We start from the raw sequence: 22,356 nt of genomic DNA, 5'->3' as shown, positions 1-22,356 counted from the left end.
TTTTTCAATACTTACCAACATCAGCTACTGCCCCCTGCAATTCATGAAGAGACTACAACACCGCGTTTGGGTCAGATCTGTGATTTCATGGGTACATCGAGGAACTTGTGTTGTGCACAGAGGCCTCTGCTCTGGAAGGACACAGCATAATTCAAGTAGCATGAAAAACTATATTCTGAATTTTTATGACAGTGATTTATTTTGCTCATCTCTTCTACCACTGCAGTAGGTTGGAAATCATTGAACCTCACAGTTCGGAAATAAATATAACCCTTTGAGTAAGATGACTGGAAGAGCTAATGTACAGGCTTTCCACAAACTCTTAAAATGGAGATCGTTACAGGGGAGATGCCACTTAACAAATCTGTAGCAATAGCACGGCTGTCAGGTTTGGTAAGCCTGGCTCCCTAATATGAACGCACCTCTGTGTCACGAGGCATCAGTATGGTTACGTTAGCTTTAATTCTGGGTGGGGTGGGTGCAATGGTAAATCTGTTTAGCAAAATTCAGTGAGGGTCACTGTTAATTGTTTATCCCAGTGTAGTCCACTATTTTGTATTTTATTTACTTATTAAGTAGAACAAATGTGAGATGAGATTTCTTTAAAAAAAAACAACCGTGGCCATTCTCTAGTACAAGACTGACACCTACAGGTAGCCCGTCTGCAGTCTCATTTCAGGAAAATGAGGCTGGGAAGTGGGCACCGTGGAGTACACGTGTTTTACACAGACCATCAGCATAGCAAAGACTTATTATTAAATTACTTCAGAGAGTCTTGTGCTAATTCCCTAAACTGAAAGGAGCAAAGATTACATTGGGCTCACTATCCCTAGAACTGTTTTCTAATGGTATTTTCAGCCCCGGTGTGTCACACAGTTGTGCTGTGCATCACTGTCCTCCACGTTAGATGCTAAGCTCAGCTGTGACTACGTTAAGCAGGACACAAAACTCCACTGGAGTGACTGAACCAAGTTCCAGATCTCAGCAGGATTAAAGGCACAGGTGGCTCAAATGGTTCCCTAACAGCAAAGTGGTTTGTTAGCATAGTGCCTCATCCACACCTGCTGCAAACAGTGAATTACAAAATATGTCCAGGTGTATTTAATGTTTTCCACAGGCACTGCACCTTGGCCACGGACAGACAGGCTGTGGGGCTAGACAAGGTGTCCCCTGCTGTAATATCTACTACACAATCTTTGTTCTGCAAGCAGAGCTCTGTACAAATGAAAATTACTGGCAAGACAGGCATAGCTTGTGACAAATCCTCTTCGTGATCCTCCTTCAGAAATGAAACTGAAGCAAGTGCTGCCTTTTGGAGTCTCCTCTCTGGGACAAACTGGGTGAGAGGACATCAGGCAAGCCCTCTGCTCCTCAGTCCCTGCCTTAGCCTCTAATTTATCGGCTCTGTGGTTGTCCATTTATCTTTACTTACCCAACCACAGAGCCTACAGCAAGGTTATGTTGTTTCTGTCCATCCACTCCAGGGCTAATGCAGACACAAAACCACCATTACCACTGCTTCAGCTGACTTGAATAAGGAGAATTTTGTCCTGATTCTCCTCCGTTTCAAGAAGTGCCTGGATGTCAGCGGCAGCAGTGTGGCATCACTGCTGTCACCTGGCCTTGGGGTCACAAACAATCATTATGGCACAAGACTAGGACAGAGGGCACTCCTTCAGTTCCCTGCTCTGCCACAATTTCTGATTGCGCTGCCCGTATGTTCCTGGGGCATGTTCCTGTGGCCCTTCATCAATGCCACTTGTGCCTATGTGCCTGGAGAGGGGGGGCAGGTGCTCTGCTATTTGGAGAAAAGGGTCAGCGATTTTTGTCATACCTTGGCTATGGCAGCGGGGTAAGTCACGGATGGAAATTTGGCCAGCTTCAGTTTATAAGACCAAATGTCACAGAGCAGATAATGCCTACTGTAAATGTCAGGGTCGGCAGAATTTTTTCTTCCTGGGGGGAGGTGGAAAAAAAAATCAACAAAGACTTAGTTAAATGTATTTATGCTGCCATTCACACAGGCTTAGGTGAACTGAGCTCGGATGGTATTGCCCGGGCTGTGTTCAGGTACACGGGCATCCTGAGGGATGTAATGATGTGCACATGGCAGAGCCCCCAAGCCTGGCTCCATCCAGGAGCAGAGCAGCTTTGGTACGGCATAATCCTCTGCTCAGGTCTGGCAAATTCAGCCTACTTTCTCCTGAACAGAGAGCAGGGATGTTAGTGGTATCTGGTGGTCTTCTTACCTCCACCATTTCTCTCCACATGAAACATTGCAATCCAGGATAAATAACAAGCACATTGCATGGCGTAAGAGCTTGAATGAAGGAGCTAGCAAGAGCCCAAGGCACTGAGACACAGGCTGATGTGCAAGGCTTGCACCTCGCCAGCTATCACGGCTTGTGGACCACTGGCAGCAGGAGAAATGGAAAATGCTTCTTCCAAAATAACTTACAACCTGCCGGTCAGGGCTTGCTGCACCATAGCAGCACCTCCCGACTTCTAGCTCTCATTTTTCCTTACCTCGACAGAGATGCCACTTCGGATCAGAGCTCCTAAATCCGGGCCGAATACCTCAGCTGTACAGCTAACATATTACAAAGTCATTCTCATCTTTGGTCTCAGGACCCGTGGCCTTTACGGGCACTGTGCTTGCCTCAGCCCAGTGCTAACACTCCAATCCTGTTCTCCTGTGCTGGTGTCCCAACCAAGCTTTTTTTCATTAGCAGTTTGTTTTTATCAGCACGTTCCCACTTCCTGCACGCTCCTAATTATGAAGATAATTAAATAGCATTAATTACCAAAGCAAATCGCTGAAAGCTGTCTACCAGTAACCTCATCTCAAAAGTCAAAACCCGGTTGGATTACATTTAAAGACCATTTCTGCACTCTGCTTTCAGACCTACTTTTCTGTCTTTCATGCTTTTTAACTCATAAATATTGCTTTGGTTGCTTTCTTTTTGTTTTTGTGTTCTCAGGACCCTCCAAACACTAGAGGGTGTCCTTGCTTTTGCTGCAGCTTTCTCTCCAAAGTTAGGTGTGGTTGGGTTTCAACTCACCCCATTGCCCTCCACTTAGGTAAAACTCTTCTTGGGGTCTTCACAGAATCACAGAATCACAGAATTTCTAGGTTGGAAGAGACCTCAATGTGAATTTATCCCAACTGCATTTATCCCAGGGGTGCTCTAGTCTGAGGCAAGACAAAGCAGTGCAGAGCTGGGCGGGAAAAGCACTCCTCATACAGGTGTCTGACTTCATCTAACACAGAAAAGAGAAATTTCAGAGTCTCTCCTACACTTCGCCCTTTGTTCTTAGAGGCCAGCCTATTCCAGATGTTGTGACTGACCACTTCACCACCATCCCTGGCAGTTCAGTCTTGTAGAGTAGTTTTTATGCTTTAGGGCAAGGACTGCTCCTTTGTTTTGTCTTTCATCCATATCACAGAGACTGAAATAGCCCTGCTAGACTTTACTCACTGCCAGGGTAGACCTAAACCTCCTTGGCTGTTTAAGAGCCGAAGAACAGAAAGTCCTTGTACAGAAATCCTGGTGCCCAGTGATCAGAGCTTGCTGTAGGAGAGCAGCGGGTCGCTCTCGCCATGGGTCCTCTGGGTGAGCAGAGCGATGTGGCTGCAGAGATCGGTTGCTTGTGGCATAAAGCCTGTCCTGCTGAGGGCAGCTGCACTGCTGCTCTAACACGTCAAGAAGCTACAACTGAAAACAGGCCCTGTGGGTGCTTATCAGTTGTAGAAACATGGTTCTCCGTGGAGATTTGTTCATAATGAAGAGCTCATGGTGTGTATTGCTGGGTTACTGCTGCAGCCCTGGCAGTAAGGTACAAATCCCCATGTACTACTTCAGCTACAAATGAGCAGCTTGTTTGGAAATTATATGTAAAATGTGTGTGTATGCAATGATTGTTATAACTTTAATACATTAAAAATAATTACATTTCTAATATTTTGTTTTCTGTTATTACCATGGATGGAACAAAGGCAGCAAGCTCATAAGTTACTCATTCTGTACGTGTTTGTTCCAATGGTGTTTCCTTTTTTCCTTGAATTCTTTCCTCTGAAATAAAGGTCCGGGGGCTCTTTGTTCCTTCCTCTGAACATCCGACCTTCAAACAGTCCTGCCTGCTTGGCAAGCACCGTGCAAAATGCCAGCTTAATAAAAGTCACGGGAAGCTCTGGCCGTGGGCTTCAGTGCTGTGCTGAGAACCTCTCCTGCCCCTGCCAGCTTGGCTGCGCGCGTGCTCCTGCACCAACTTTCACCAACACAGCTTGGTGTTGATGGCTCACAGAGGAGGATGAGGCATCAGAGGCTCAGGTACCAGGAGGCCACCACATCCCACCATGCCACCCCAGAGCAAAACCTGCATCTCCTGCCATGGAGATGTCCCCTGGCCTTTTCTGTGAGACCTCCACAGCCTCCACACACCAGCTTGTCCCAAGCTTCAGTACCTTTATTTTTTGCTTGCCCTGTCCATATCTCATCTGAATCTGCCTTACAGCAGCTTAAACCCACTGCAGCTCCATGCTCTTGTCAGGTTATTTTCCAAAGCTACTTCAATTTATTTCCTACCCTCTAATCGCTCATACCCCAAAGCAGCTGAACATAACCCCCAGGCTGGACATTTTTGGCTGATGTTAGAGATGGCAGAAACACTTAAGAATATTACATTTCCTGAGACAAATTAAACTACTCACAAACTCACAGCAGATTTGATTAATTCTTTAGCTGGAAAAAAAAAAAATATATATATATATGTATATTCATATTCAGCTATATATATATATGTCAAATTAAAAAAAAAAAAGTGCAATTACATCTCATTTAAAAGTTGGCACGTCTTAGAAACAGCACAGAAACACAAAGGTTAATGAAAGATTTCAGTAGATCCAATCTTTGGGTAGCTTTGATTTTACTGTAAAACTGTTTGCTTTTTAATTTAGCCTGTCCTAGAAGTGAATTTTTGCTAATTTTGGCTACAGACAAAGAATAACCCTTTGTCCGTGCAGCAGCTGACAATGGGCAGTGTTGGTGTCTCCATCTGCACCCCCTGGCGAGGGGAGTCCTCTTGGGGGCTGCAGCATGGACTGGAGACCTGCAATGGCTCCAGGTGACACTTCTGGCATTGCTACATCCAAGCCAGCTGCTAAACACAGCACACCAGTGACAATGCTGCTAACCTGCAGCCAAAACACAGAAGTCAGCCTGTAGTACGGTACGCAGGCCAACACCAGTCCTGCACCCTCTTAATCCTCTGGACTCGTCTCGCTTCCATTTGTGAACTTTGGGTTTACTTGTGCTCTTCCCCATGACCATAAAAAAGGCTATTTGCTCTTACTAGCAATCTTCTCCACATACAGGTAGTTAGAAATGGTGGCAAAGTCATCCAGCAGCTCCACCTCGGATGCAGAGCACCAACCCTTTGTTGTAGGGCCCATTTTCCAAATTCAACCAATTTTCTTTAGCATTTTAAACATTTCAATTTATCCAAATTATTTTTGAAGCTGAGACCCCAGAAGAAAGCTACCACTTCCACATAGTGGTAGGGTCAGCACCTCACCCAGGAAGAAATACCACCCTATGCTTCATAAACAGCATTCTGCTCATGCACCCGAAAAAGGAAGTCAAACATTTCATTGACTAAGACACAAGTCATCTTCCTGGCAAACCAACAGGGCTACAAAGTCCAGAGTACATCTTCCTTACCTGCAGCAACATGGCAGTCCTACTAATACCATAGATTCAACATCAAGAATATTCTTTAAGTAATTAAAACACATTTCTGCTTCATCACTGTTTTAAAAGTGTCCATACACTCAATGTGTCAAACCTATTTTCACGGGATTCATATACAACATTATCTAGGACAGGTATTACAAGATTACCATTATGTTTGAGATTTATTTCTTCCCATTCATCTGAGATTTCTTTGTAGATAGTTTGAGATTTAATTTAGGTAACAGCATACCTGTTCTGAAGTCTGTGTTGGATCAGCCCTGCAGATGTTCATTTTTATTATTCTGTAAAAATTTGCCAGCGGAACAAGCAGCATTTTTATTCCACATTTATAAAGCTTCTCACACAACACTCAGCCCACACCTAGCAGCCTTAGACACAGCAATACAAGTGAAAAGAGAGGGCAAAGATTTCTTTGTGTAACGTGAGATAGGTTATTGATGCTGTTAACTCCTATCTTTCCCACAGGGACTCACTATTGACATCCCTTTTAATATGGAGAAAGCTTGGGCAGGAGAGAGACATAATTTGTCTTTGGGGTGTCTTTCTTCAATTAGGTTAATACTCCATAAAGCAAACAATGCTGTAGGTATTATTAAATTTATTTCTGTATTTTTTGACATTTAAACTGTGCTGTCGGACAATACAGGCTTGGTGTCATTTACTCTGATCTGCTTTTTTTTTTTTTTTCAAAAAAAAAAATAGATTTTACAGGTACAAGACTACATTTGTGTGCTCTACCTCATTTGATTTATGACCCTAACGCTGGTTAGGTTCCTGCATAGGAAATTAAGAGGGGGCTGCAAGCCTCAATGGGAAACGGAAGCCTATAAACGCGGTTGGGCCTGAGCCAGTGACTGTACGCGCATCCCCACCCACCACCATTTATCACTTCTTGCACATCCTGCTATCGGTGCGCCGCATCCATCTCATTCTTCTCAACGAGCGCCTGTAGCACGTCGAGTTTGTGTTTCAACCCCCCCTCGACTCCTGCCCCTGGCTGATTTTGGGTGGTAGATGCCCCGTGCCCACGGATGACAGAGCGCACCCACGCTCACCCGCGGTCTGCCTGGGGGAGCCCCACAAAACCAGGGCTGTGGCATGGGGCACCACTTGGCCTTTAAGGCCGAATCCTGCATCTTCCGAGGCAGCCCCATCTTACCCCTTGTCCCTGCCTGGCTGGACAGGATGCTAATTCTGGCTCTTCTGGACTGAGCCGTGCATTAGTCATCAGGTCATTTATTTTATTACGGTTTTTCATCATGATCCTGATAATACTCTGACTCAAGAAAAAGATCACAAACAGCAAGAGAAGGGAGCAGTGCCTGAGGCAGAAGGGTTTCCTATCTGAACTCAGGTAAACGTATCTCACACGCAACATTTAGTTACTAACGAAAATTCGCCAAGGCAATATCTGAATGTACGCTACCAATAAGGGCTTTCCAATTGCAGGCATACAGCTGCCTCAACAAATGTCCACCAACAATCAGTTTACAGGATTAGTCCTCCACGAAAATGGGCCAGAAGCTTGTTTATAATGGGATGGCTGGCAAAAGATCTCTTCATCTTGTTTTTGAGAGGCGGATCACGTAGCTCTAAACACTTAGTCCTGATGTGAATTATTGGAACATCGCAACCTGAGTTCTGATGTACTTCATTTGGTGATTAATGGCCTTAAGGCACTTTAAAAATAAACATGGGGGAACACCAAGTATAACAGTACAGTTTTATTACAATAATAATTTCTGCCCTGGACTGCTGACACAGAAACAATCTGTGGGTCTGAGCTGAAGGGATCCATACCCAGTCAATCAAACAAGGGGGACACAAGGAAGATGGTGTAGCCAAATATTGAAGCTTGTGCTAATGCGTTCAAGCTGTGCCCAGATTTTTCCCTTCCACAACACCTTGACTTTATAACATTTCAGATGTTACGAATGTCAGAGTATTCCTCTCATGGGAGGAACAGAGTGGAGACCATGAGTGTGACTGACTGAGGCACTGGCACAGGCTGCCCAGAGAAGCTGTGAGTGCCCCATCCCTGCCAGTGCTCAAGGCCAGGCTGGATGGGGCTTTGGGCAACCTGGTCTGGTGGGAGCTGTCCCTGCCCATGGCAGGGGGTAGAACTGGGTGGGCTTTAAGGTTGCTTCCAATCCAAACCATTCTGTGATTCTCTGATTTGAAATAGGAGTCAGAGGGAGAAAGGGACAGGACTACCACAAATAGGGAGGTCAACTGAAGAGAAAAATGCTCTGGTGGGCACAAGGAGACAACGTGGGTGCTGGCCCCAGGGCCACAGGAAGGCTGTGAGGCCAGGCAGTGTCACAGAACAGGCACAGGATGAGCCAGAGAGGCGCAAGAGCAGAAAAGGTACTCGCATGGGCCAGGGCGAGTGCCGCTGGTGAGGCCTTGCAGCAGGGGCCTGCACACTGCCCACCCCCTGCCACCACCTCCCTGCCATGGCAACAGCTCCTGTAAAGGAGGGTGGGAAGGGACAGGCACCCAAATTTCCCCACCGTGAAATGCAAGCCCTGCCGTTGGGTTAGGGAAGCCAGGTCTGTTGTAGCCATTCCACCCTAGGGGCAGTGTGTGTGTCAGGGAGGGCCCTGCTGCATCCCAGCACCAGCCAATGCACAAAAATAACCATGGAAGAACCGTCAAAATCAGCAGTGTGTCCACATAAACGAACCCTGATTCCTAATTCTCCAAAGCCACAGAAATAACCGCAATGGATCTATGTTATAAACAGCAGTAGGAGCACAGGTTTTGTAGAGTTGGCCTACCTGTAGGGTGTAGTTTTCCCTCCCAGTCAGCACGCCGCACACCGCCAGGCCCTGTCTCCTCCGGCCATGCCAGGGAGAGGACGGGCACCATTTCTATCCACAGCCCGACTGAGCAGCACGTGAAGTAGGAACAACAGCACGTACATCTCCTAGGAAGCAGCAACGACTCCTGCTAGGCCTTGCCCGAACATCGGGGTCACAACAGGACCATGTCCCAGCCTCTTCAGTGGCCTCACTGCCGATGGGCATTGCCACCACAGCAACTGCCTTGCAGGGACCTCACGGCGTGCCCACGATGATTGCAGCTTTGCTATCACCTGGGACTAAGCCAGGCACTTTTTGTGGAAGCAAATGATTTGAGTGACGTCCACACACGTTGTGCTGGAGCATTCACTGACTGAATGAACAGCAATGCAGCTTTGGTCATTCCTTACTGTACAGTCAATGCTGGGTTAAAGCATGCCTGTTCTCCTTCAGAAATCAAGCCTCTTCTGTGAATAATGCAGGGCAATATTGTCCGTAAAAGTTACAAGCTGCAACGCACATGTATGTCAGTGACTGCTTTTCTTCCCTCCTCTTGCTCTCACTATCTTTTATCCACTCATGCAATTTTCAACAGACGGAATAATGAGGAATAATTTGAGAATGATATACGATGGGTTTTACATGCCAGGTCTTTTTATACGCTAATAGTCGATCTGGTACTTCCTGTAACACCAGGGCAGCTAGCACGTTTTCTCCCGCTCTCCACAAAAGAAAACAGAGAAGTAATGACCCATTGATTTAGGTACGCTGCAGCGTGCACTACGCGCGAGCCGGCTGCCTCGCAGCCAGATGCTGCACAACGACTTAATACCACTCCAGGCTCCAGACTGTACCGTAACGATGACATATCATGAAAGCCTGCAGCGAATTACAGAGACAATAACCATGCTCAGAGCCAGACACAACATTTCTTCACTCCATGCTCCCAATGTGAAAATACACGAGGTGCCATCCAGGGTGCCGGGACCCACGGGGCTGACAATCAGCGAGGCACATCAGCTGGGTTCCTGGGGCCTGCTGACCTCCTCCTGTCACCACAACATGTCACACGTTGTGCCATAAAACTATCTTCCCGTGAACAGCGCTGCTCCAGCAGGCAGCCTGGGGAGTGCCACTGGCAGATAACACAGGAGGGTGGCTTTGCGCCCTTCACACCTGCTGGATCAGCTTGTGCCCCACACAGCTTCAGGTCGCATGCCGCAATCCCCCTCTGCTCCAGCAGCAGGGAGATGGTGTGGGCACAGTGGCATGGGGGCGGTGCGATAAGCAACCGAACTACATGCAGTGAAGCCAAATGTTGGCTACGTGAAGGACGAGATAAGAACCATAGTGGTAACACTTCACAAAGCACACTTCATACACTGCAAACGCTTTTGGACCTGAAAGTTCAGTCCAAAGGATGCTGCTGGCTCTGAAAGCCGCCCTGACCCTGTGCTCCCCTCGGCTAGCAGCACGGAGCCCAAAATATGAATGAACTGAAGCAGGCTGGATCCTGTTTGGCCATTTGGCTCCAATGACTCATCTCCCCTGTGCTCTCCTTAAGCTAATGACAAGGAAACAAACACGGACGGAGTGATATTAAGCTCACATCGCTTTGGCAAAGTTGCCGTTCCCCGTGGTTTTGTCCCTAGGCACGACTTGCCAGCCAGTTGCACCAGGAGTAGTAATATGACAGCGTGGCTGTGACCCCTCTACATTGCTGGGGCAAAGAAGAAAAGACGGTGCCAGGGTGCGGGGTAAGAGTCAGGAATGCACAGCCTGTGGGGGGGAGGCTCCTGCACACCAGCCTCCAGCCTCGCTTCCCATGCTGGTGCCGCAGCGTTTTCACTTCTGAAGGACTGAGGCAAGGCACAATTATTAAATTAGAGTACGAGGCAGTGGAAACGCGGCCGCTTTAGGCACGATTTTATACCTGCCTCCACCGTACCCCCTCTCAGACCGCCTTGGGGTGCCGGGGTCCGACCCCTCGCCCCTCCACACCCCCCCCTGGGATCCCACCTGCGTGCAGCAGCCTCTTCTGGGGGGGGGACCGAGGGGGTGCTGCGGAGCCCCCCCATCCCCTCATCCGCGCTGCGGGGCCGGGGGGCGGCGCTGGCCGCGGGGCGCTGCCGTCGGGGCCGCACCGAGAGACACCGCCCCCGCCGGGGGGGGCCCGGCCCGGCCCCCGTGGGCACGGCGACACCGGCAGCAGGCTGAGGGCAGCAGAGCCGAGCCCAGCCCAGCACAGCCGGGATGCGGGCTCCGGCCGCCGCCCGGCTCTGAGCGCCCCCTCTGCTCCCCCCCCGGCCCCTCCGGGGCTCGTCGGGGCGCCCATGGCCGGCTCGGAGCAGCCCCCGGCGGCGGCCGGGACCGACGGGGGGCTCGGGGACCGCTCCCTGAGCCAGGGCTTGAGCGTGCTGGTGGGGCTGGCGCTGTGCGTGACCATGCTGGGGCTGGGCTGCGCCGTGGAGCTGGGGCAGCTGGGCCAGCAGCTGCGGCGGCCCGTGGGGGTGCTGCTGGCGCTGCTGGGGCAGTTCGTGGCCATGCCGCTGCTGGCCTTCCTCCTCGCCCTCCTCTTCGCCCTGGACGAGGTGGCGGCCGTGGCCGTGCTGCTGTGCGGCTGCTGCCCCGGGGGAAACCTCTCCAACCTCATGTCGGTGCTCGTCGACGGGGACATGAACCTCAGGTAGGCGCCCTGCCGAGCCCCCTGCCCCTGTCTTGAAATACCCCAGGGAGGGGGTGATCTGGCGGCGATCCGGCGGTGATCCGGCGTCTCTGTCCCTCGCAGCATTATCATGACCGCCTCGTCCACGCTGCTGGCCCTGTTCCTGATGCCGCTGTGCCTCTGGGTGTACAGCCGCCACTGGATCAACACGGCGCTGGTGCAGCTGCTGCCCCTGGGGGCGGTGAGCCTGACGCTGGGCAGCACCCTGCTGCCCATCGGCCTGGGGGTGCTCGTCCGATACCGGCACCCCCGCGCCGCCGACCTGCTGGTTAAGGTAGGGACCCCCCCGACGGGGCGGCCAGGGGGGGCACCCCGGGGACGGGGAGGGAGGTCCCGGGGGGGCTGTGGTGGAAAGTAGTGGTGGAAGTGAGAGGGAAAGGCAGGGGCAGGGCAGGGGGTGCAGGCTCAGCCCCCGAGGGGAGGCTGCCCGCTGTCCCTGCTGCACTTGGGGCTGGGGAAGCCCACCACAGGCACAGCCACGCTCCCTCAGACCATGCGGGCAAAATGGCCTCGCAGCGAAAGGAACGGGCAGCACGAGCCCCCTGCTCTGATTTCCCATCAATTCACCCTGAAGGACAATGGTCAGGGACAATTTCAGCCCCTTCCCTTCTTGGGATAAGAGCAAAGACCTCCAAACTCCCGGGCAAGGAGCAAAGACAGGAACAGCAGCACAGCCACCCTCTGCAATTCACTCTCTGTCAAGCCTCTAGTTGCTTTTAAACTAATAACCCCTGTGTCATTTGTCAATGTCTGTGTCTGTGCCAGATCTCCCTGTGGTCCCTCCTGGTGACTCTGGTGATCCTGTTCATCCTGACGGGGACCATGCTGGGACCAGAGCTGATGGCACACATTCCTGCATCCGTCTACGCCATCGCGGTGCTGATGCCTCTGGCGGGGTACGCCTTGGGATACGGCTTAGCCACCGTCTTTAAAATGCCCCCGCACTGCAGGAGAACGGTCTCGTTGGAAACAGGGTGCCAAAACGTCCAGCTCTGCACCGCCATCCTAAAACTCACCTTCCCCCCGCAGCTCATAGGGAGCATGTACATGTTCCCCTTGCTTTACGCGCTGTTTCAGTCGGCAGAAGCGGGACTCTTTGTGCTGGCGTACAAGATGTACGGGAGAGACAGCTACAAACAAGAGGCGCTCGGCGAAGAGGAAGACACGGATATTTCCTACAAGAAGCTGAAAGAAGAGGAGGTGGCCGACACCTCGTACGGCACGGTGACCGCGGAGGAGCGCGGCTCGGTTCCGATGGAGCCGACGCAGACCGCGCTTTAGGCACGACACCGCGGTGACGCCCGGCGCTGGGCCCACCGCTGTTCCAGCTGCTCCCATCGTATGAGGTGATGTGTGTGTGTGTGTTGCCGTTGTGTTTCCTCAAACATGTGTATAAAAATTACAAAAAAAGAAGAAAAAAAGGAAAAAACTGCCATTGCAACTCATCCCAACGACCATACATCTTCGTGCAAGGAGGCCCCCATCCACCTGAGCACAGCAGGAGCGGTGCGAGGAAGGAGCCCAGCGTTTGGAGGAGTCGAAGCGACGCAGCACCAGGGCGGGCGGGTGGGCGAAGCACCTTGCACGCGTGTACCCCCCGTGCTCCCCCCGCTGTAACGCCGCCGCGCTCCTTGTCCTCCCCGCAAATACACGGCCGAGCTGAGCCAAACGTGGTCCCCGCTGCTTCATCCCGCGGGGGGCTCGGGCAGGGAGGAGGCTGCGGGGCAGGCGCCGTCGGGGGCGGGCGGGAGGGGGCCGTGCCCCACCCCGGGGGTATTTAAGGCCCCCGGGGGCAGCGGTGAGCCCTGCGCGATGTCGGAGGAGGCGATGGAGAGCTACCTGTACGCCGCCTACCCGCCCTACTCCTACCGCTACCCGCAGCCCAAGGGCAAGGCGGGGGCTGCGGGCGGCTGGCGGCCCCGGGGGGGCGGCTACTTCTCGGCCTACGGGGAGGCGGCGGCGGCGGCGGCCGAGTACTTCGACAACTACCAGCGGGCGCAGCTGAAGGCCATCCTGTCGCAGGTGAACCCCAACCTGACGCCGCGGCTCCGCAAGGCCAACACCAAGGAGGTGGGCGTGCAGGTGAACCCGCGGCAGGACGCCTCGGTGCAGTGCTCGCTGGGGCCCCGCACGCTGCTCCGCCGCCGGCCCGGCCCCGCCGCCAGGCTCCGCGAAGCCGATCCGGAGCAGGATGCGGAGCGGGATGCGGAGCGGTACCCGGAGCAGGAGCAGGGCAGCCCCGCCACCACCAGCACCCGCGCCGTGCGCTTCCCCCGCACCATCGCCGTCTACTCGCCCGTGGCGTCCCGCAGGCTCACCGCCTTCCTCGAGGAGCCCGAGCAGGAGCCCCCCGCCGCCGGGGAGGAGGCGGCCGAGAAGCAGCAGCGGGAGGCGGAGGCGGCCGCCGTGCGGGCCAGCTGGGAGAAGCCCCCCGAGGGTGAGGGCGAGGCCAAGGCTGAGGCTGAGCCGCTAGAGCAGCGCCCGGCCGCTGCCCCGGGGCCGGAGGGGAGCCGGGAGCAGGAGGAGAAGGAGCGGGAGGAGCAGGAGCAGGAGAAGGAGCAGGAGGCGCGGGCAGAGCCGCCGGCAGCCGCCCAGAAGCGGGAGGCGGCCCCGGGCAAGACCCGGCTGCGCTTCCAGGTGAGGGGCGGCGGGGAGCGGAAAGGAGCGGGGCGGGTCCGGGGCGAGCCCCCCCACCCCGATAACGCCTGTCCCCGGCAGTTCCTGGAGCAGAAGTACGGCTACTACCACTGCAAGGACTGCAACATCCGCTGGGAGAGCGCCTACGTCTGGTGCGTGCAGGGCACCAACAAGGTAAGCTCAGCCCAGGGCCCCCCACCGCCCCCATCCGCCCCCCAAAACTTGACCCCCCGCCTGCCCCCCAGGTCTATTTCCGCCAGTTCTGCCGGACCTGCCAGAAGTCCTACAACCCGTACCGCGTGGAGGACATCACCTGCCAGGTAAGGGGCGTCCCCCCCGCCTCGCCCCGCCGTGTTTGGGGTCAGGTACCGACCGCTGCCTCGCCCCGCAGAGCTGCAAGCAGACGAGGTGCACCTGCCCCGTGAAGCTGCGCCACGTGGACCCCAAGAGGCCCCACCGCCAGGACCTCTGCGGGAGGTGCAAGGGGAAACGCCTCTCCTGCGACAGCACCTTCAGCTTCAAGTACATTATCTGAGGGGATGAAGGGGGGTTTGCATTGGTTTCGGGGCTCTTCTACGAGACTGCGAGTAGAGCAGAGGTTTTTTGTTGTTGCTGTTATTGTTTGAGGATACTTAGCGAGGTGTAGCTGGAAAAGCATGTGATTAAAAATATTGCAAAGCACTCTCAGGTGATCAGGTGGGTTTGTGCCCAGCTCAGAGGGTTGCAGCTTCCATAACTTGCATAAGGAAGGACCCTACAAGTAATGTTTTGCAAACTAGTGGTGGTCTTGGCATCACCGTCTTGATGGTAGCACCTTGTAGAATGTCAGACAGGAAAGGATGTCTGTTACTCCTCCTGCACTGGAAGCTCAACTGCTTGAACATCAAAACATTACAGTAGGCAGTAGAGCATCACTCGTGAACAAAATGCCCAGTTGTAATCACTTACTGGGCACACTGGTACTCCATGCAGCAAGTCTGTACCTGCTGTTCATCTCTGGCTAATGGTGGATAAAAGTGCTCTGTGAGAGCTAGGCTGCTTCTACTGGCACAGCCAGCCTGTGCCTGGCTCTGGCTCAGCTGGTGGTCTTGTGCTGTAGATTAGGGCCAAAAATGCTTGTGGTGGTCCTGAGGCATCTTCAGGGACAGCTCTCAAAACTCCCTGGAGAAAGGAGTCACTGGTGTTAGAGGCTTCTCATAAATAGATCACACATCTTACTTTCACTGGGTTATCAGGAGAAGTGACCCTTCACAGGCCCAGAAATAGAACACTGCATCTCCCTGGCTTCCCTCTGTACCTGCAGATGACACACAGAGCTGTGCACTTGGTGGCTTTCACTTAGATCTAGAGGTGGTTTTGCTGTCTTTTGTCAGGAAAGGACCAAACCCCTGCACCCTGCTGGGGCTCTTGGTATAGTGAAGGCAGAACCAGCAGTGTCCAAAGCCTGTTTTTGCTGTCAAAGGCCTCAGTGGAGAGGCAGTAGTGTTACAAGCTGGCTCTGGCACCACAGAACTGCCACCTGAACAGACTCATGAATTGGTTAAAATTCTATGCCCTCTGCCTCGTAGCTAAGTAGCTGGGTAAACTGATGGGACATGTACTTTCCTGAGAATGCTAATAAAGCTGTGAACTTTGAAATTAAGCATTATGCTGGCCTAAGCCTCTTGGAGAACTCTTTAAGGTAACTCTTCTTGGGAAAGACTGATTTCTCCATCAAACTGACCTGTGCCTGCACCTGGCTTGTGTGATTCCCCCCTCCCTAAAGAGAGCAAGGGGGAAGCAGCCTGTGAACAGCTGCGGTAGCTGCTTTTCTTAAGGGAACTTGTGTGGCAGGGTAGGCACAGGCTGTCCTCTGCACCCATGAGCCTCCATTTAGAGGGGCAGGGTTAATTCTGTAGCTCAGCTGGAACACAGAACTCCTCTTGCTGTCAACTCCTGCTTTATTTTAACGCGTCCCTTGAACTTACTGCAGTAGCTTCTCATAGTTCTGGCATTCAGATCTCTAGCAGTAAGGTATAATGAATCACTGCTAATTTATTGCATAGTAATTTTATTCTTGCTTCACTACTTGCTATAGCAGCCAAACTCATTCTGGGAATGACTAGCAGACCCACCAACCCCAGAGCAAGAGCTGTTTTATTTTGTGCTTCCCCTAGAAGCACTCTCCCCAGTATCACAAAGGATACTTTACTAGCTCACTAGAAGACTTTTGGTTCCATCCTTGCCATGTTCAGCTTGGAAAGTAGATGGTGCCTTAATCCTGCCTACGGCTCCAGTGCTGGAGGCAAGAGGCAGGTCTGCTCTCCTACCTACCCACAGGCTACCTCAGCTCCCAGTAGTAATGGTGATCTGGGCTGCTTTTTTTTTTTTTCTTTTTGTCTTTCCTGAGCATGTTTCCCTCAAGGGATGTTCGTGTACTCATTTTCCTGTTTGCCTCCCCTCTAAGAGCTGTAGTTTTTCCTGATGCAGCGTGTGAGACTGACTGTTACAAGTGTTCACTGTGGTAATGACTTTGAGAAATCGTTTTGTGCCGTGTCCATATGGAATGTTATGGCAGCAAACAGAAACATGAGCAGTTGAGCACTTCCTACTCATGGATATTCTCACAAGCATTGCTTTGAGGATTACTTGCTGTGAACAGGCCGGCTCCTGTGATCATCAGTAACAGCCTGTAGTGGAGCTGAGCATGCCTTAGCACTGGTCTCTATCAGCAGCTGTTGCAAGGTGTGTGGCTGGAGGAGCAGTGGGTGCAGCTGGTCAGCGCTGCAGGTGAGCTTCAGCAGGGTTCAAGCAGCTGGCTGAGGGCTGGGCCTGGGCCGGCCTTCACCTGTTGTGAGGTTTTGGGCCTGGGCAGAGTGGGAGTGCAGTGGGCAGGGATATGAAACGAGCTTTCCTTCGTGCTATGGCATTCCTTAATGCAGCAGTAGCTCTGACTGCCCATCCTCTTATGTAAATACATTCAGTGCTTTTACTTGATGCCACAGTGACAATCCTGTACCCTGTTCCGCTTTACTGCTCCATCATGTCCTTGACAGCAGATGCTGTGTGTTATGGGCACTGGGTCCTAGATCCAGCAGAAAGAAGGAAAGCTGATGGTGACCTCTGTGATTATGCAAAGCAGGAAGGAACAGAGCTGTCAGTTCTTCTAAGATACCTTGAACTTGCCCTGTACGGCTTCTTCATGAAGAGTCTTTGCAGACATTAGCTCAGTCAGTGCTGTGTTCAGCACATCCCACAGAGGTGTCTGACATCTTGCGGGGTTTCAGACAGCCTCTACTGCTGAGAGGTTTAGCACATACCCTGCTTGGGGTGGAGTGGCTGGCAAGCTGTGCAGAGGGGAAGGATCTGGGGGTTGGTCAATGTGTGGCAGAGCATGAGCCAGCAGCGTGCCCAGGTGGCCAAGAAGGCCAACGGCATCCTGGCCTCTATCAGTAGTGTAGGCAGCAGGAGCAGGGAGGTGATCGTTCCCCTGTGCTCTGCTCTGGTGAGGCTGCACCTCGAGTACTGTTCAGTTTTGGGCCCCTCACCACAAGAAGGATGAGGCCCTTAAGAATGTCCAGAGAAGGGCTGTGAAGCTGGTGAGGGGCCTGGAGCACAAGTCCTGTGAGGAGTGGCTGAGGGAGCTGGGGGTGTTTAGTCTGGAGGAGGCTCAGGGGAGACCTTATTGCTATCTGCAACTCCCTGAAACGAAGCTGTGGGGAGCTGGGGTCGGTCTCTTCTCACAGGTAACTAGTGATAGGACCAGAGGGAATGGCCTCAAGTTGTGCCAGGGGAAGTTTAGATTATAAATGAGGAGACGTTTCTTCTCAGGAAGAGCTGTCAGGCATTGGGGTGGGTTGCCCAGAGAGGTGGTGGGGTCACCATCCCTGGGGGTGTTTAAGCAAAGTTTGGACCTGGTGCTGAGGGATGTGTTTTAGTGGGTGATAGTGGTGGTAGGGGGATGGTTGGACTGGATGGTCTTGGAGGCCTTTTCCACCCTTAGTGATTCTGTGGTACCTGGCACCAGGCAATGCAGGGTGACAGCTTCTGCAGTAGTCAGGAGTGAGTAATTTTGGAGAAGTGGCAACCAGCAAGAACAGCGCTCAACCTGGCCTAATGCTTCCTCTATGTGGAGACCTGTGAGCAGCTAATAGCAAAGGGCAGGACTCTGTACAGAACAAGCTGTGCAGTGGATGTTTGGAAATAGTTCTTGAACTTCTGTGAAAGAAGGAATATCCAGATGACAAGGTACCATGATTTCTATTCCATAAGGCAGGCCCCATTTCTACTAGCCATTGTAAACCAAAGAAGATGTATAACTGAAGAATTATGTATAGAAACCCAGGCTTCAGTTGCCTTACAAAACCTCTAATGTCCTCAGAAGATGCCTAGGAACATCCTTGTGCATTGATAGGACATGAGGGGGGAAAGAAAAGGAGTTTGGGGCTCCTAGTCCTCTGTAGTCAGTGTTTAGGTACGTACTTAAGCACTCCTAAAAGTACAGTATGGACTTCTAGCTTGTAAAAATACACAAGATGATAGATACAATGTCTTTTATTTTTACAAAAAAAGCTGGTAAAAGATGATGTAAATAAAAGTGTAATGCACCACTAAATAAAACTACTTATCCCCCCCCGTAAATACTTATTAAATAATTAAGAACACCATCTACAGTACCACAAAACCATCAAAATAATTCAATTTTATCAGGGTCAGAGAAAAAATACAGTGATTATGGATGTGCCTTGACCAGTTACAGAGCTTGTTAGGATAACAACTACTGTCAGCAGTCCAACAGCGTGCACAGTGCCTTCAATTAATGCGTTTCAGCATAATTACATTTCTAGTGGGGTCCAATTCCCCCAAAAAGGCAGAGCTAAGAATTTCAATTCTACATTCTAAACTCTGGAATTAGAGCCCATTAAAAAAAATCACAGTGGGTAAGAGATGTATATAAAAATACTGGGTGTTCCTTTCAAATCACAGGAATTGTGGGACTACATTCTTTTTTATTTTTTTCTTTTTGTTTTATTTTTATTTATTTATTATTATTTTTTTTTTTACAAAATGCTATTGGTTTCAACAGAATCCAGTTTGTTTTATGCTACAGACTTTGACACTGAACTATGAGTATATTGCCTGTTTGCATGGTTTGGTAGTCAGTCTTTTTTTCCTCTATAGTCCCAATTCCTTAGGCTTAAGTCGAGTCATGAAGATGCATGTATGTGCATTCAAACTCTTTGAACCCTGCAGACTGCTCAGACTGCAAGTCATGTATGTGACTACCACCAGGGAGAGCTCCCCTTCCCCTCATAGCTTTATACACCTACTGTCTTAACAGTGCATTGCACAAATTTACAAGAAAAATACTGTTTTTGCACTATACAGTTTCTAGAATATATACAGAATAAAATAAGTTAACTTCTAGTGAGAATTGCTGATGGGCAGCATATATCTTTAATATACATTTTAAAGTCTCTGCAGGCAGCTACTTTTTGGTTAGTTGTTATCAATATTTGTAACATAAGCACTGATCAGAGAACTGAGCAGCATTCCAATAAAGTTAACAGATATATTATTTCTTTTAGAAACACTGGGAAATCCCAGTTTAAAATATTATTAAATGTCCTAACATTTACACACTATGAGGATTAGATCTAATAAAATAAAATTTCTTCAAAAATAATCTTGCAGCTCTTTTAAGCATGCTCTGAGACCTTATTTAACAATCATCCATACCTTCAAAAAACAACTGTCACGTAGCCATACATTCCAACTCACACACATCATTTCCTTGTTACAGACAACAAATGCAAATAAAACATTGAGAAGTGAACGGTTTTTGCAGTCGGAAGTCATCCTGCTCGTGTTCGACCGCACATTCTTCATGACGTTGCAAAGTGTCTCAATAGGTATTAGTTGATGATTATATCTACCGCTGCTGGAAAGCCAGGAAGCATTGCAGGTCTTCAGCCAAAATAAACCAGCCTTGATTTTAGCCTCATCCCACCTGCAGCATTGGTTCAACCTTTAGAGGCTGTTACTGCAAACACCATTTATAGTTCTGTTACAACAGAAAATAATGCATATGTATGCATTACATTTAAGCCCTTTTCCTTTCACGGAGTTTTTATACATATATTTAATAAAAAAAATACTACTGCCACACAGCTACTGTGTAGAAAGAGCAGTCAAGTAAGATGTTAACTTCAATTTTTAGATTTTTCCTTCTGATGGAACAATTTCTTCCTGTGATGGAACTCTGTCATATTTCAGGATTGCTGGAACGTATTTTTTTCATTCTTTCTTCCTTTTTTTTTTTTTTTTTTTTTAAATGAAAGGTGCTCAATAATAGTTTGAAGTGTCCTCAATATCAGTTCTTTTCTAAATGACAGCTGTTCAGAATCCAGTGCTCACAAGGTTTACTCCTGGTTTGATTTTCCCTAGAAGCCGACAGGACTGCACCATGCGTAGAGACTCTCGAATTTCTAGATTAAGTTCCATCAGCTTTGAGCTGGCCTCTGACATATCTTGGTTGGAGCCTACTACTGCAAAGCTGCCAGTTTGACCAAGTGTCTGATGACGGAAGTATATGTGCAACAGTGTTTGGATTGGGTCATCTTCAGAACTGCCAAAGATGTCATGGGGCCAAATGGATCTGTGAACACACAATTTGTATTTAAACATTAAAACGTAAAGTATTTAAATATTTAAGAGTTCTTAAAACAGATATCTGAACAGAAGACATACTAAAACACAAGAGGAACATTTCTTCTGTAGAGTCCTAGGAGTTAACAGTATCATTTTTCTCAAAGACAAATTCCAAAGAACAAATATTACTAGAATTGCCTTTTAAAATCACAAGATGTATATGAAGAAGTAATGAACAGTAATGAATCAACTGTTCTTGTTCTTTCAGTAAGAACATCTAGCAAGAGCTGAAAAAAAAATTGGAATAGTGCCTATCCCTACCTTTTAATTTAAAAGGTCCATTAGCAAACTCAGGCCAGAAAGCAAAATCCTTATGCATTTACCTGAAAGCCTTGACCTGTGCTACAGCTGACACAAACTCCTTGCTTCTCAGGGTTTCAATGAGAGAGTGAATTGCTGTTTCTGTGCTAGCTTGGGAAGCCTCTGCAATTTCAATTTCTTCGATGCCACTGTCAGATGCAGACTCAGCCTCTTTCAGACAGGTCTCCAGGACAGCAAGTTCTTCAGACATGTTTATGACCTAAAACAAATGCTAGAGTGAGCTTTTCTAGTTTAATTATATTTTTAGCCAAATTAAATTTCAGCAGATCAGAAACGTACATTTTTCCTCCTTGATGTAATCCTAAATGAGATACAGAAGAAGTAAATCCAAATATTTGCTTCAGTTGTTTACGAATACAGCTAGTTTAATGGCCCAAGTACTTATGCCAGGTATTTGGGCTTTCCTTGATGAAGTTTCCATCTTAGTCCTTTTAAAATTCATTTTAAAAAGTACGTTTTTCTCCTTATATCACTTAACGATGATTAAATTGACAAGAAGAGTTAAACACTTTGGAAAGTACAACAGAAACTGTGTTATTACAAAGATGACCTAAACATGGAGGAAAAATCTGGAAGACTGGCAGCCCAGCAGAGTAACTGTAATGCAGCCAATGTATATAATAGTATCTTTGGCTTTAGTTCCAATGTATGAGTAAAAGACAAGGGCATACTCAGAATATGATTTACAGCTGACTTGGAAACTCAGGCAAGAAATGGAAGTGAGGTGATGCTGACCTTCCATAACATCCTCCACACAAAATGAACTCACTTATTTGCAGCCTCTACAAGAATCTGGAGATTTAAGTGAGGAACATGCTTTTTTTTTTTTTTTTTTTTTTTTTTTTTTTCCTAACGTACTCCTAAACCAAAGACTTCCAGCCCTATTTTTTGTTTTCCTCCCTACTACATCAAGCAAGACATTTTTTTTAAATGCTACCTCTCTTTATTGCATTACAGTTCCAGGGGAGAACGTTGAAAATACATTAACAGCAGCATAACTCACTCAGATTAACCTGATTATCATCACACATGTACCACGTGTGCACAGCTGAATGACGCATTTCACTTCTAAAGTTAGTACACCTAAAAATCAAGCCCAAGACGTCCGGGATGCATTACTAACTACGCATGAGTTGGGGGACTAAGGTTGCAGTGAAACTGAATGGTGGCTGATGTGATGCACTTATGCAATCAGTTGGTAGTAAGTTACTGTGCTTGTAACAGGAACCACTGGGGTGACGGAAAAGGGCTTCATTACAGAGCTCTGTTGATTGAATTTGATGTACCTTGATTGCAGCTTGATTAGAATACGCCAGGAGTGCTAGTGAAATATTTAAAGTCCTGGACTCCCCGCATTCACGTCTATGTAAGGGCTTTCAGGTTGTACAAAAATCGACAAAGATAATTGAATGTCTCAAAAAATTCT

At 49.4% G+C, this 22,356-nt stretch overlaps 3 protein-coding genes across 10 annotated transcripts in view; 2 read left to right on the top strand and 1 right to left on the bottom strand.

Annotated features, from left to right (window-relative positions):
• Window positions 1–10,890: 10,890 nt before the first annotated feature.
• Window positions 10,891–12,563, top strand: SLC10A4 (solute carrier family 10 member 4; the record flags this gene model as incomplete). The annotated part of the gene is made up of 3 exons (XM_084285539.1): window positions 10,891–11,243; window positions 11,346–11,556; window positions 12,048–12,563. 3 exons carry the CDS (start codon window positions 10,891–10,893, stop codon window positions 12,561–12,563), a joined length of 1,080 nt encoding a protein of 359 aa, XP_084141665.1.
• Window positions 12,564–13,044: 481 nt separating this feature from the next.
• On the top strand, window positions 13,045–14,454 carry ZAR1 (zygote arrest 1; the record flags this gene model as incomplete). Its single annotated transcript, XM_084286608.1, has 4 exons — window positions 13,045–13,919; window positions 14,001–14,093; window positions 14,165–14,239; window positions 14,311–14,454. Exons 1-4 carry the CDS (start codon window positions 13,095–13,097, stop codon window positions 14,452–14,454), a joined length of 1,137 nt encoding a protein of 378 aa, XP_084142734.1. The 5' UTR covers window positions 13,045–13,094.
• A 3,982-nt stretch (window positions 14,455–18,436) lies between these two features.
• FRYL (FRY like transcription coactivator) overlaps window positions 18,437–22,356 on the bottom strand; it is a 170,888-nt gene continuing 166,968 nt past the window's right edge. For all 8 annotated transcript variants that reach the window (XM_084286220.1, XM_084286219.1, XM_084286214.1 and 5 more), the window contains 2 exons: window positions 20,933–21,129; window positions 18,437–20,556 (listed from right to left, as the gene is read on the bottom strand). In XM_084286220.1, coding sequence (XP_084142346.1) covers window positions 20,298–20,556; window positions 20,933–21,129 — 456 coding nt within the window. In that variant the 3' untranslated portion in view covers window positions 18,437–20,297. The remainder of the gene's footprint in view (window positions 20,557–20,932; window positions 21,130–22,356) is intronic.

This window comes from Netta rufina, assembly GCF_964035555.1.
Source record: "Netta rufina genome assembly, chromosome: 4".
NCBI lineage: Eukaryota > Metazoa > Chordata > Aves > Anseriformes > Anatidae > Netta > Netta rufina.
Note: the sequence above shows the minus strand (reverse complement) of the source record. Positions and strands in the feature narration are given on the sequence as shown.